This window comes from Gastrolobium bilobum, unplaced genomic scaffold, assembly GCF_033153095.1.
Source record: "Gastrolobium bilobum isolate Gb01-03AN ecotype WA unplaced genomic scaffold, APGP_CSIRO_Gbil_v1 utg8260, whole genome shotgun sequence".
In the NCBI taxonomy this organism is placed as follows: domain Eukaryota; kingdom Viridiplantae; phylum Streptophyta; class Magnoliopsida; order Fabales; family Fabaceae; genus Gastrolobium; species Gastrolobium bilobum.
Genome location: NW_026899532.1, coordinates 126,312 through 141,924, shown reverse-complemented (window position 1 = coordinate 141,924; position 15,613 = coordinate 126,312). Strand labels below are relative to the sequence as shown.

The 15,613-nt window shown below is 31.0% G+C and overlaps 2 protein-coding genes across 2 annotated transcripts; both read left to right on the top strand.

The window, feature by feature from the left end:
* The first annotated feature begins 8,880 nt into the window (after positions 1-8,880).
* LOC133291001 (uncharacterized) lies at positions 8,881-10,460 on the top strand. The gene is made up of 2 exons (XM_061489163.1): positions 8,881-9,588; positions 10,082-10,460. Exons 1-2 carry the CDS (start codon positions 9,016-9,018, stop codon positions 10,265-10,267), a joined length of 759 nt encoding a protein of 252 aa, XP_061345147.1. The 5' UTR covers positions 8,881-9,015; the 3' UTR covers positions 10,268-10,460.
* A 3,317-nt stretch (positions 10,461-13,777) lies between these two features.
* On the top strand, positions 13,778-14,633 carry LOC133291047 (uncharacterized). Its single transcript, XM_061489227.1, has 2 exons — positions 13,778-14,057; positions 14,149-14,633. The coding sequence occupies exons 1-2, from the start codon at positions 13,910-13,912 to the stop codon at positions 14,631-14,633; spliced, it is 633 nt and encodes a 210-aa protein (XP_061345211.1). The 5' UTR covers positions 13,778-13,909.
* The last annotated feature ends 980 nt before the right edge of the window (positions 14,634-15,613 follow it).

Genomic DNA, 15,613 nt, shown 5'->3' with positions numbered 1-15,613 from the left:
GGTGTTTGGCTAGAGGCAGGTGAAGTACTTTGGGCTTGGGTACTCAGTTGATACCAATGGTATATTTCACCCTTAAGGGGGAGATTGTTGGAATATTCAAGTGTGATGAGTCTCACATTGGTTGATAATGAGCTAAGTGAAGTGCATATAAATGCATGGACCCATGAACCTAATGCCTTAAGGTTTTGGATTAAGATGTGATGTCAGACCCACTTGATATAGTTGGTCTATCTTAGCCCATTGGTGGTGGTGGTCCCCTGCCATGGGCTCCCATTAACTCGCCTAAAAGTGGTATCAGAGTCGGGTTGAGCTCAGAGTAACCTATTGTTTGGCTAGAGGAAGGTGAAGTGCTTTGGACTTGGGTACTCGGTTGAGGGAGAGCATACCAATGTTGTGTTTCACACTTGAAGGAGAGATTGTTTGAATATTCAAGTGTGATGAGTCTTACATTGGTTGGTAATGGATTAAGTGAAATGCATATAAGTGGATGGACTCATGGATCTAATGTCTTAAGATTTTGGATTAAGATGTAGTGTTAGATCCACTTGATATAGTTGGTCTAGCTTAGTCCATTGGTGGTGGTCACCCGCCATGGGCTCCCCCTAACTTGCCTGAAAAATTGATATGTTTCCCCTAACCCGATTACTTAGACCCAAAGTACTTAACATGTTTCCTAGCCAAATACACCTGGCTTGCCCGATCCCAACCCAACTATGATACTACTATCAGGCGAATCCAGAAAAAATCTGTGGCGAAGGGACCACTACCAATACACTAAGGAGCCGTTTGGTTGAGGAGAAATTTTATGAATGATAAGGAAATGTTATTACTAGGAAAATGGTTGGGAAGTGAGTTTGGTAGGAAAATATAAAAAAAGTTGTTTGGTTGAAAAAAAAATTAGAAATTTTATGAATGATAAGGAAATGTTATTACTAGGAAAATGGTTGGGAAGTGAGTTTGGTAGGAAAATATAAAAAAAGTTGTTTGGTTGAAAAAAAATTTACCAGACAAATTAAGTATCTTTTATAAAATATATGTTTGGCTTTAGGTAAAGTATAGATGGGAAAAAAAGTTACTATTACTAAAATAACCTTGTTTTTAAAAATAACCAAGTCCGATCTCTGTTCTTGAGCCTTTTTTTTAACTGAAAGCTGTGAACTTCACTCAGCACAAATGCTGCTAGTGTAGAAGGTAAATGGGAGGCACAACTTTTAGTCTTAAATATTGACAATGAGATCCCTATCGAATTGTGTTTTTCTCATGATTTAGGAGTGCTAAAACTTTACTATATACAGTTTCAGGAACCAACATGATCATATGCTCAAGCTCATAAAGTGTTCATCGTGGCTACTCAAGGAAGCACCATCCTGCAGATACAGATAGAGAGTTGTGTGATTCAGCTTGTTCAGCATCAACTTTGGAGGGTATGCTCGTCATCTAACTCTTGCCCAATGTGACCATTTAGGTAGCTAAGATGCAATACCACATATCAAGGGGGGATATTTGGCTAGCTTTCTTAATCAGATAGACATGCAAATTGTTTTGGTGGCATAATGATTTAGGTAAACATATAAAGAAAACGTTTAAACCAAACAAAGGCACCAAATAATCCCACTTCTCAAATTTCCATCTATCTCATCACGATCCTCCAACTAAATACACCCTAAGTACTTTGAATTTCCAACAAAAACAATATGTTAGAGAACAAAAAAAAAAAACAATATACAGCTAAATAATAAAAGTTCAATTTACAAAAAAAAAAATAATAATAAAAGTTCCGCGGGTGGGACAAGGAGGGCGAGGGACCACACGCTACACCCACGGGATTGTAATTACTTATTAAAGTTCATTTTGGTACGAAGTTTTTAATATGTATTTGCAGATGAAAATTAAATGATTAAAGTTTTAAACGGAAATGCCTTTGTAAATTTAATAATTTTTCCACTCTCGTCTTTTTGAATAGAAAACAAATGAAAAAAGAGGAATATTTTTTTTTTACATATTATATTATATATTTGTATACTTTTTCTCATTAAATGGTACCTTAGAAAGAAAAAAAAAACTCTTTTATTTCTTTATTTTATACATATTTATTATAAAAAATAACTCTTCATATATGTTTTCCTTTCTCTGTACGCTACAAAACAATTAGTGAGACGTGACATGAATGAGGCAGAAAGGTGAGTGAGTCCTTGTTATTTCCACAGAACATTGCCGTTGATGTCAAGTTGTTATTACATTGGTTCAATTTTTATTGGGTAAAGTGTATGTCATTTTAAAGGATGTAAAGTTGTGTCATTTTAAGAGAGAGAAAGAGATAGATAAAGGAGGAGAGAGAGTTGACAAAAAAATTAAAGGTGTGGGTCTCACCTCTTTGTGAGAGTGAAAAAATATAAGTTGTGTCATTTAAAAAGATAAACACGTTTCTCATTTTTATTTTCCCCCTATAATAATGACATTTTATAGTGGCTTGGAATTTAAATCCACGTTTCTTTTAACAATAATACACTACTAAAAAAAATTGATGTATTACTTAATAACGTGATTCAATTCACAAATTGACTTTTATAATGATGAATTTGTGTACGATTCGAATCTCATTGAAAGAATTTATAGATAAAGTCATGTCATTAAGAATTTAAGAGTGCATTTGAATTTTTTTAATTTCTCAAAAGTTACTATTTATAATTAATTTTTTTTTTTTAAGTTTATAATTCTAAAAAGTATTTTTGTAATTATAAAACACATACAAATTAGACCTAAATATTATCTAATGATTAATTCGACACTTAAAAATTAGGATAACACATTGTAAGGAAGAAGAAAAGTGCTTATTATGTTAATCATGTAATTCATTATTATGTTTATTTCTTATCTGTATATGTTATAAATTCTTTTATTATAAATCAAATTTATAATTTAGTTAGAAATATAAGCAAAACGGTGTAATTGAAATTTAAAAACTCTTGTATTCAATTTTTTGATACTAATTATATTTTTAACGTGATTGACTAGAAAGTGGTCCATATAATATAATAGGCAAAGCATAACACGTAGTGTGATACAGGAGTATTGTCCTACACTAAATAATAATTTCTTCCACAATCAATCCACATTATGATAATAGACTACCATAATATCTATTTCTCTCACTCCTTTTGAGTGGTCGATTAATATACGTGGCGACATGACGTGGCTCCATATAGGCCATGGCCCCCGGTCTTACTCTTACCATAATCAATCAATTCACAACCATATACCAAATATCACAAATACGTGTAACACTCGCGTATGCCAAAGCTTCTTTCAAATCCAACACATTTTCACCCTCTCTCTACTTTTTTTTTTATTTTTTTATTTTAATTTTTAATAATAAATGCAATGGTCATAAAAAAGGATGCACCCAGAAGTCACATTCAGGAAGAACCGTTGGAATAATTTGACATTATTGATTCGTTTATAAGCTCTTGCTTGTGTGAAAAAAATTACAAGCAGTATTTCATACTATTTCTTTTTTCCTTTTCTTTTTATTGCTTATTTGATTTATATATAAGCTTTACTCTTTATTTAATCTTAAAAATATTTTGTTTAAAAAATAACAATAAATCATATTGCACCTTGATAACCTGTATTTCTTCGTACACAACATGACAGAAATATTTGTAGGGTAATATTAATATCATGTAAGAAAACAAATTCATTTCCTGCACAAACAATGAAAATGTGAGGTTCACAATTTTTCTTTTTCTTTTTTCTTTTATCAGTTTCTCTCTCTTCACTTTTGTCTCTGTTGGAAAATTATGAACAATTGCTATAACATAATACTTGTATAACCCATATTTGTATTGGCAGAAAGTTTATTTATGGGAGATAATAACATGGATGAAGAAGTGGGGTTCGTTGTTTTTATTTTATTTTATTTTAAATAGTGGATCTCACTGGCTTATTTTTGTTCATGAGATAATTATCTCATGCAACATTAAATAAATAAATTTTTTATTTATTACCATAACTTAGATGATAAGAAGGGAGTTAAGCAGTGAAAAAAAAATGATTTTAGTTCGATCTTTACATATTATTTTTGAGAAAAATTTAAATACCCTTATTTCTGAGTCACTTTACACTCTAAATTAATTTCATAATCAGCTCAAATAATCAAAACTTATCAAAATAACGAGAGTCAAGTTACCGTAAAAAAGTAATTCGAATATCTAGTTTTTTTTTTTCTCTCGAAAAAGGAATATGCTAAAACTGTAAGAATGGAATATACTTTGCTGCCGACACTACCAACAGTTCAACTGGCAAGTGGCAACTGCCATTCAATTGGGTCATAGTCATTGTCACCGTCCATATTATCTGCTCCTCGTCCAAAGCATAAAAAAAAAAAGCCAAAGGGACAATGATTGAAAATGACATTGATGATTTTTCCAATGGATAATACTACTATTCCCAATTTTTAAAATACAAGATTTTTTTGTAAGAGTGTCTCTCATCCAATTCTCTTAAGGATGCAGATGAAACTTTTGCTTATTTGTTTTTTTATTATTAATAATTGGATATTATTTATTTAAAGCAAATAAAGAGAAAAATAGACACAAAAATTTTATATAATCAAATTATATAAAATTTTGATATGAAAGAATTCACTCTCAAAACTTTTACTATTGAGCCCACGTTATTTCACCTAAAAATCGAAATTTGTGAATTCACATTGCCCCCTTATCAACTGTTACACCTATTGAGGTTAAAAAATACAAGTTCTTCCTCCTTATTAAAAAATAAATAAATAAAATACAAGTTCTTAACGTCTAAAATTTGTGAACATTATAATATTAGTATATAACTATATAAGCATGCAAAAATTAAAATAATATACGAACTGAAACACACAATAAAAAACACTTACAACAATGATGCGAAGACTTCAAAAGATTTTAAAATAGTTCGTTATTTATACTTATGAAAAGAGGCAACTCTATATTGTCTTCATTTTCATATTATAAATGTTCATGACTGTCTTTTCAAGTATAGAATTGAAAAAATAAGCTTATGAATTATATTTAATTCTTATTTGTTATTTTTTATATGATTTATTAAAAACTCCCATCTCCATTTACCTTTATTCGTTGAAAATTTTAAGGATGTTATGCAATAAATTTCAGTTTTTAACTAACGATAATTTTTAATGTGTTTAAAGGGATTTTAAAAAAGATTCATTATTTTTTTAGAAGATTTTTGTTATCAAAAGTTAAAATTGTTTTGCATTTAAATACATTTGTATGGCACAATCATATTTAAATAGAAAATACGTTCGAAGGTTAAATTGAAAAAAAAAAAATAAAGTATAAAATTACAAAATGATTTATAAAAGCAAATTCATCCTAATCTTTGATCAACTGCAAATTCTTCATCAATTATCTTTTAAATTGTGCTGGGGGCGAGAGTGATGCTAATAAATGAATGTGGTAGTGATACATGAGTAAATTTTTAGTGTTACCGTTGCACCAAAAATTCAGTGTATTCCATCAATAAAAATATTATATGTAAAATTTAGTATATTCCACCAATGAAAATATTATATGTGTTGAGATATATAGTCTCACATTGGTTGTATGTGCAACTAATGTGGAGTTTATAAGTCCTTAGACACTCCCACCCTTTGAGCTAGCTTTTGGGGTGGTGTATCCCAAGGTTCTTTACATGGTATCAGAGTCTGGTTGCACATATACACCACCCCAAAAGCTAATGTGGGAGTGCCTAAGGACTTATAAACTCCACATTAGTTGCACATACAACTAATGTGGAACTATATATCTCAACAATATGTCAGCCAATTTTTTTCGGGTTTGAAGCGTGGATATTGCTCAGGCCTAGAAAATGGGGGGCAGGATCGAACTCATGACCTTATGGTCACTGAAACTCTGATATCATCTAAAAAATTAACTCAACCCAAAATCTTAAGATGTTGAATGAGAACTTTTTTAATATTTGTATTATTCTCTAATAATATATGTACCCAAAATTTATTCGTGATAAGCAATAACGATGGTGATGGTAATAGTAAATCACAGACGAGGTGATAAAGGCAACGCTAATATTTTAAAGGGAAAAGTTCACCAATACCCCTGTGGTTTACTTCAGAATCACTTATGTCCCTGTGGTTTTTTTCTTATCACATATACTCCTGTGGTTTGTAAAAGGGTATATTTTTTATCACATATACCCCTGTGGTTTCTTATTTTTTACAAAACACAGGGACATATGTGATAGAAAAAAACCACAGGGGCATAAATGATTCTGAAGCAAACCACAGGGACATTGGTGAACTTTTCCCTATTTTAAATTAATGGTGGTGGGATGATGGGATTGAGGCAAAATTAAATTTTGAAGATAATAATTATTTTTGGATTTTTTTTAAGTCATAAATGTTAGGTTTAAAAATATTTTCTAAAAAAAAATAATTTCATTTTTGAACTTTTATTTTTTTAGAATAAAAGCCCAGTTTAACTTTTTTGAACATATTAATAACACTTTTACGACTTTTCTCTCACCTATAAAATATCAACATGCAATCAGTAAAGCATAAGCAAGTTGTATCTTTCTTTATTTTTTGTCGGGGAGCTATGATTACATAGTCAGAACTCAGAGTTTCACAACACGTCCTTACATATTTATATTTCGTTGCCTTCTAGCACAAGACATTCTTAAAAGTCAAAAAAGAAAATAGTTATAATAACAGCACGCACCATAATTTCGATAGTAATAAACTGGAATTAAATATAATTAAAAAATAAATATTTAATATCACAATTAATTACACATTGTAAATCATAATTTTAGTAAAACACTACATATAATTATTCAAAACGTATATTTGTTAAAACAATACTTATTTTTTGATATTGAAATTGTTCACATAATTATTAAGTAATATAAATGTTTTCTAATGCAGAAAATCAGAAAAAGTAAAATAATCAAATGAAAAGTCGACAACGAACATTAACCAACCGACAATTTTGTGGGTCTACCATAAAGATTGGAAGTTATCATCAACTAGAGCTTTGCGCTTTTATGACAAAGAGGAGGGGAAGACGCTTCGCCCATTCCTTCTAGCAATTAATTCAAAATTAATTAGTGAGTATTTTTGTATTGGATATATATTTTGAAAATGGATAAAATTATAAATAAAAAATTATAAAATATGTTTTAAATTGTAATATATATAAAATTAATTAGTGAGTATTTATTATCAAAAGTGATTAGTGTATCTGATCTGGATATTAATATGAGGTACACGTAAAATAAATTCATATTCAAAGTCTTCATCATATTAAGCAAAGTTTTAGTCAGCAAAGGTTGATACCTCTTCTTCATCTCCCAAAGCTCATCTCAGCAAGTTCTTCAACATTAACTATTACAACCATATTAATTTGGCACCAAGACAAGAAAACTTCATCACTAAGCAAAGCTTATCTCAGCCACTTACAGTAACCAATTAGAAGACTTGCTGCCTCACCATTTACAAGCTGATTATCTCTCTATTATAAATACATATGTGTTAACCCAAGGTACACATCTTCTTCTACATAATTAAAACTTGGTTGAACCAAATATGACTTGAGCGTCAGAGTATCTTGCAGGTACATCCCCTCTTTGTTCTATTGAAGACCAATGGGTTAAAGTTACTCCAATTGCCGGCTGCTCTGACTCAAGGCGGTTCCAGACTATTTGTGTAGAGGACTAGAGGTATATTACATATCAGCCCAGTTGTAAAATCGATTCTGATCAGTATTTATTGTATAATGGTAAATAATAGGAAAAAGAAGTGCAGCTTTTTTATAAACAGTAAAATGAAAGATATGCTTTTTTTTTAGCATTGGGAAAATTAAAATCATACTAATAATATTGATATTGTCTCTTTTAAAATGAGAGAAATTTTTCAGAGAGGAGAGGTAATCGTATTTAAATTTCAAAATATACCACTAATCTCAATAATAAAAGCTTATAATAATATTTTCTGATATACCTTTATGGGGTTTGCATTCATCATTTAACATGACACAAAAAAATTTCCTACACACACAACATTTTGTGGGGCCTACACTTTTTGAAGCAAAAAAAAAACGCAAAACGAATCTCTATAACATTACACAATCACTTTTCCTACAACATAACTCTTATAAAACCCTACCTTTATATAAAAAAAAAATATCAAAAGAATAATCTAAAATATTTTTGTCCATATGTGGCTAACTGATTTGCTTCTATATAACCATTTGTTCAAATTTGTGTATTTATTTAATTAGGATTTGTTCTGTTAGATTTTACTACCCAGTATTTATACACTCCACAGTTCCGACGTCGGATGATGTTTTTAATTTTGAGATTAATATCACTACAATTATTTAAATTTTACAGGATGCAATAAAATACTCATGCAACAATATGTCGACAGTCTCAACATTAATAAAGTATTTCCCAGCATTGCCCTTTATGTGATTAAGAGTCAGTTTGTTCAAACTTTTCAAAAGCATGTTTAAAATTCTTAATAATTAATAAAGTATTTTTTCAAAAAAAATAAAAAACTGTTTAGTATTTTAAATTTTTTTAAAAAAAAATCTTACAAAACATTGATCTTCCTAATCATAAAATATCGTTGTTCAGATTAGATTATCCAAAGTTCAGATGTATTATTAGAGAGCTAGATAAATAGAGAAGGAACAACTTACATGTACATGTTATATATTAATAATTGATTTCACTTATATTTAATAACTTATATCAAAAAAGGATTTAGCAAATAGAATTAAATGCATAGGAGAAAAAAGTCATAAAGCATTCCAATCTTGCACAAGATCATTTATGGCCTACCAAGAAAGCAGGAACGTTAACCAGCAAGTGTAACATGATCATGAATCAGTTTATAAATGGGAAACTAGTGCTTCACAATTCTCACATCCAACCTTTAATTAACCACTTTCTTCTTCATCAATTCTATCCCTTGCAACCATCATCATGTCTGAAGAGAAGAAACACCACCATGGCCTCTTCAACCGCCACAAGGACGACGACGAGGATAAGCCTATAGATTCTGACACTGGTTACAACCAGTCATCATACTCTGCTGATCAACCTTCTGGTGGTGGCTATGATTCTGGTTACAACAAGTCATCATACTCCACTGATAATCCATCTGGTGGTGGTGGTGACTCTGGTTACAACAAGTCATCATACTCCACTGATGATCCATCTAGTGGTGGCTATGAAACTGGTTACAATAAGTCTTCATACTCTACTGATGATCAGCCTTCTGGTGGTGGTGCCTATGAATCTGGTTATAACAAGACAAGTTATACTGATGATCAACCTTCTGGTGGCGGCTATGGTACTGGTGGCGGCGGCGGTGGAGGATACTCTGACACCACTACTGGTGGTGGCTATGGTGCCGGTACTGGTGGTGGTGGCGGCTATGGCGATGATACTTCTCGACCTGATGATGAGGTTGACTATAAGAAGGAGGAGAAGCACCACAAGCATCTTGAACAACTTGGTGGGGTTGGTGCTGTAGCTGCTGGTATCTATGCCTTGGTAATTTCCTTTACTGATACTATTTGCTTCTTCTTCTTTTTTGGGTTTAACTTTGCTTATTTAATTTCACTTCAAAGTGAGATAGTGAGGATTAAACTCGCATGATCTTATAGTCATTGAAGTTTCGATACCATATAAAGAATCAATTTAATCCAAAATTTTAAGAAGTTGGGTGAATTTTTTTTTAATGATTTATATTATTCTTTAATTGATTACTCAAAATTATCTTATTTTGGGTTGAAAAAAAATATTTTAAATTTCACAAACTGATGAAATGATGTTATTTTGAGATCACAAGACATAATTTCATCTATTATGAGATTGAAAACTAAAACCTTCCTGTTGTATGATTTTGATATCACATATATTTGTCATTTTAATTTGTGTTTTTATTTTAAAATAATGTTATATACCACTTACATGTTAAATTAGGCCTAGGTTTTTCACCTTAGGGATAATTGATTAATTTTATTTACTGCAATTGATTTGATAGCATGAGAAGAACGAGGCAAAGAAAGATCCAGAGAATGCTCACAGGCACAAGATACAAGAGGAGGTTGCAGCTGCAGCTGCAGTGGGAGCTGGTGGGTTCGCCTTTCATGAGCATCATGAGAAAAAGGAAGCAAAGGAGGAAGACGAGGAAGCTCATGGAAAGAAGCACCACCATCTGTTTGGTTGAACATATATAAAATTAAGCACACAAGGATTTCCAATATTCATTCCTTTGTCTTGTTATGCTTTTGGCTTATATGTGTGTATCTTTATAATTTATCTTCCGGTTTACTTTGAGTGGTTTGGAGAATGCTTCCTTCGTGTTGCTTCATATGTGCTATGTTAAGTACATAATGATATCGTATAATAATTTGAGATGACTTTTTATGATTTTATGTTATATATATATATATACACTATATCCTTGTTTAAATTATAGAGATGTTTACTAAAGGAGAATATAAAGGATGGAAGTGTTTATAATAAAAAAATTATATGAATATTAATGTGAAAGATGCGTTATACAAACACAAGCTAGCACTAATATTGATATATATATATATATATATATATATATATATATATACTCTTCAATCTAATTAAATAAGAAAATAAATTATAATATACGAAAATATAGAAATTCATTTAATAAATTATAATAATTATATTATTATATATTTATTAATTATTAGACGGAAGCAAACTGCATTTAAACTCGTAAGCTTGAATAACCATAAAAAAAGGTCTTAGATCATAAAATCATATATAAAATGTAAATCCCAAAGAAAAATTTGCAACCATGCAAATACCAACAGATTCAAACTAGACATAAAAAATATTCCATTAGATCATTTGCCAATATAAAATGAGTAGGTGAAGATAGAATTTGGATTCGATTCACATCAAATACTCTACTAAGTTTTAACTTAAAATTAGTCTCATAGCCTATTTAAAAAATTAATTTTTTTGAAAATATCAAAACTATTTTCTCTCAAAGAGATAATTAAAGTAGGTATAAAAAAAAAGACGGAAAACATTTTTGAATTTATTTAGTCAAACATTTTCTTTTGTGTTTTGTCCAAACTACTCACCTTAATTAGCTCGTCCACATGCTCTTACTAAATCACCCGATTTTTTCGGATCACGCTACGTTTTAATTGAAATTTAATTTATTCGTGTCCACAAGTACGTAAAATATTAACATTAGAGATCATATTATCAAGCCACAAGTCTTTATATATTTTGATCATTAAATAAAATTATTTCCTTTAATATAAACATTTGTAATATCAAGTACTAATTTTGTTTCTTTAATATATTTTAGGCATTTAAAATGCAAATTTTCTTCAAACAATATAAATTTATCATTTATTTTCTCGTTCATAAGTTCAGTGCTAAAGTTTCAGATCCCAAAATTATCAATTTTATAAAATACAGCCTTATCCATTACATGATTAGATCACTAGAAAGCGATGAAGAAGCCATTGACAATCACTCATATTATATGCAGCAAGTGGTGGACATGTGTGCTGCAATAAGCACCCTGTGGGGCAACATGGATTTTAATGAAAGTTGAATGCATTGTGCACCTTAAAATGGACAACGTAGCCTACAGGAGGCCTTTAGGTCTTGGTTGAGGGAATTAATGATACATCTCACCAACTGATTAGGATGGGGATTGGGATTGACGACTTGCATCTTTCACATTTACATCTAATGGCCATGCTTCTACCAAAGGTGTCTTCCCATGGATAGGGGAAACTTGTGAGTTAAAAGATCCCATGTGACTTCAAAAACACCATAGGTCCCACTTCATTCATTTATAATATTGAAATATAAAGATTTAATTCAATCTAAAAATTTAAATTATTAGATAAATATAATTTAATAATTTTATATATTATTAATCTTTAATACGACCTCTCAAATAAGACATATAGAAATTCTGATATTATGTAAAATAATTAATTTAAACTAAAAATTTAACCTATAAAATGAATGTACATTAATAATTTTATATTTTATATCATTTTTTTCTAACACAAAACATTAACTAAGCAGGTAAGGGTATGTTATAAAAATTATATAAGTAGAGTAGTTTTTTTACTCTCACTATATTTGATAAAAAAAAACTAACCTGATATGTCATACAAATTAACAAAGAATTTTTTTTTTTGTTGATTATATTTAATCACAATTTATAATGCAACCTGAAGCAAACAACCAAAAAGAGAAAATGAAAAATGAAAAAAAAAATTGTTAAGATATATAAAACTATTAACGTAGCCTCACTCAACAGCTTAAACTTTTCGGTAGAATTGGTTCTTTACATGGTATAATGTTCAGAATTGGTTCTTTATAAAAATGATATAATGTTCAGAATTAAAAAGAAAATTCTTGTTCTTGTTTTTATTATAAGGTTACGAACACCGGTACAACTTTTGTGGCAGATGGTCCAAAATCAAGGGCGTTACGTTTCCCTTCCCAAAACTGTATAAACAACCCCTGTACCATTCTGCACTTAATGTTTTACAACCCTGGCCGGTAGCGAGTGCATGGGCAGAACTTCAATGATTCTTGGGGTCATGCACATAAGAAACCCAATCGAATTGGGACATAAGGCTTCATATATCTTGGAATAAAAGTTGAGCTACATTCTGTGCATTGCATTGTTGGTCCTCAAATAAAATCATAATTATCAAAAACCCAATATGTTTTTTTGTATATTTTGGCCCAAAAGCACATGTTTTTGCTAGTTTGGGTTCAAGAAGTTTCTTATAAATAATCTTTTTAACTCAAAATTTTAAGGTAATGGATGAAATTATATTAATAATTTTATATCTCTTTAATATATATCCTCATGTAGAGTATTTTGAGTTTGATGCGTGAATATTACACGTATTTATTCTTGATCTACCTTATGCTGTGTAATTTTTTTTATTTTATTTTATATTTACTTAATTCCATCACAAAATAATCGAACTCATGACCATTTTGTCACTTCAACTCTAATATTATGTTAAAAATTATTTCAACTCAAAGCTTTAATGCGTTGGTGAGGCTAATTTGATAATTTTATATCTAGGTAAGAATCCCTTATTTTCACCTTCAAATGCAGTAAATACCCACAAAGTAAGGGTGGCAATTTGGGTTGACCCGCCCCGCCACCAACCGGCAAAAAACAGGGCAGGGCGGATTGACTTGCCAAAAAATATGGGTTGGAAAAATAAACTCATCCTGTTTTATGGTGGGTTGACGGGTTGACGGGTCAACCCACCAACCCGCTAATTAAAAAAAATTAATTAAAATTCAAAAATAAATTATATTTTATAAATTTTAATATTAAAGACTAATAAAATACTACCTAATTGTAAAATAAATAAATAAAATTATAACCTGGCGGGTCAACCCATCTCACGACGGGTTGAACCCGTTTTGACCCACTTTTAAGTGAGGCGGGTAGAAGTGGGTTGGTGGATTGAAAATCCCAACCCAACCCAACCAGCCCCGTTTTGACGGGTTGACCCGGTTCAACCCACACCCCTGCCCCATAATGGCAATATGAAATAGGAATAGTAACAGAAAAGCAAATGAGCAACGTTTTAGCCGATTTGCGCTTTGCTGCCAATATATACATACTGTATAATGAAGAAACGAATATATGCTTTACTTGCACAGTTTTGTTTTTGGAACTACAAAACTGCACTAGGATACTCTAAAAAAACAAAAAAATGCTCACCGCTATGTCCATTCAAAGAAACACAAAAAACTGAAACATTTCCTTTGATGTGTTTTCTTTAATTTCAGGAACAATTAAGGATCAACAACTATGGAGGTTGAGTTGGGACTCAAGATCACAAGAACCAGAGACGATACCACTTCCATTTCTGATTTTCAGTTTGCCAAAGACAGGGCAGGACCTGTCTTCTTGTCTAAAGAAACTGATTCAATGTTCTTCCTCACTGCACACCTTAAAGGTTTCTTCACTCTCAACTCTTTAGAATAAAGTTTTTGTTTGTTTTCTTCTTCCCTTTCTTTGCTAATTCTAATTTTAATGTGAAAATGCAGGTTATAAGAAAGAGAACATTGACATCTATATTAGTCAAGATGGCACGCAGATTTCAGTGAGTGGGGAGAAGGAGGTGCAAGAAATGCAGATTATACCGTTCAAGAAAGAGATGAAAATCAAAGGGTTTAGAAAGAAGTTTAAAATCCCTGGTGGGGTGGTTTTGGATGGGATCAAGGCTAAATATAACGAAGAGGATGCAATTTTGACAATTGTGATGCCAAAAACGGAAATGGTAAAAGGAGTGTGTGGGGTTGGAATAGAGGAGGTGAAGGAAGAAGAGGTTGTTGATAGCGTGACACCAGAGCCAGAGCAAAGTGTACCAGAAAATGTTCCAGATAAGACTGAAAAGGAAACTGCTCCAGTGAAGAAGCGAGGTCCTAAAAAACCATGGAAACCTTGTCCTCCTTTGTTTCTTGGAGGATCAACTTTGCTTGTATCTCTTATCTTTCTTGTAATGCACTATATTAGAGTGAGAAAGAGTTGATTTTAGTTTATTCAAAGTTTTTTTTTTTAGCCTGTCGTAACCTATAAAAGAATATCTTATGTATCCATATATATACACTTATGGAGAGTACATTACATTTAACCTCTAGCAAAGACAAGGGGTGGTCCACTTAATTATAGTTATAAGATTCTCTCATCAACCATGCATACTGCATATCATTTTCATCCTTAAAGAATGTTTTGTAATCATATTATTAGATGATGAATAGCTGACCACAAGGCAAACTTGAACAGAAATTATTACATTTCACAATATCTTTGTATACAACAGTGACAGTGTGGCTTATCAGTTATGTTAATACAAATAATGGGTAGCCGTATGAGCATACATTTTCATGACAGAGAAGAAAAAAACAGAGGAACTGTTTTCTTGGAAGTTAAAAATGATTTGTCTTCCGTATCGGATAACTTGTCTAGCATTTCTGGAATATATTTAAGTTAAGATGATGAAAAGGATATAAAGATTAATGAAGCAAAAATGTATGTTATGAAGGTTCAAATGCAGTGCTATTTCATATTGAAGAGGACTAAGGTATATCAAAACATCATGTATCCTGTTTCTTTCCTTTTCCCCTACTATGATATTTTACATAGCGAAAGTTCTAGTTTGTACCGTGAGAAAATCAAAGAGTAGAGAAATAAATGATTTGACCATCTCTAAAGCAGATGAAGAGGATCCACTTTGATAATCGCCATGGTTAACTATTCAATCGTAAAGATCAGCTAAATCTGCAACCGGAATTTGGAGCAATTATATGTCCTTTAGGTATGTCATGAAACAAAAACCAAGCCCAAATATGAATCTTTAGATTTATTTTTGCATTGAATATTCTTTCGTGAGCCAAATGCAAACCACAATTTTTTTTAGATAAAACTCTAAGTTTAACTTTAACAACGTACCAAATTATGGTAGTTCAGTTAGCGTAAGCACTAGCAGACCTAGGTGGGGGCACATGTCCA

Excerpts from the sequence above, each read along its gene's own strand:
- LOC133291001 (XM_061489163.1), top strand. The coding sequence starts at position 9,016 with ATGTCTGAAGAGAAGAAACACCACCATGGCCTCTTCAACCGCCACAAG. Across the intron at positions 9,589-10,081 it reads CTGCTGGTATCTATGCCTTG|CATGAGAAGAACGAGGCAAA; the intron begins GTAATTTCCTTT and ends TTGATTTGATAG.
- LOC133291047 (XM_061489227.1), top strand. The coding sequence starts at position 13,910 with ATGGAGGTTGAGTTGGGACTCAAGATCACAAGAACCAGAGACGATACC. Across the intron at positions 14,058-14,148 it reads CCTCACTGCACACCTTAAAG|GTTATAAGAAAGAGAACATT; the intron begins GTTTCTTCACTC and ends GTGAAAATGCAG.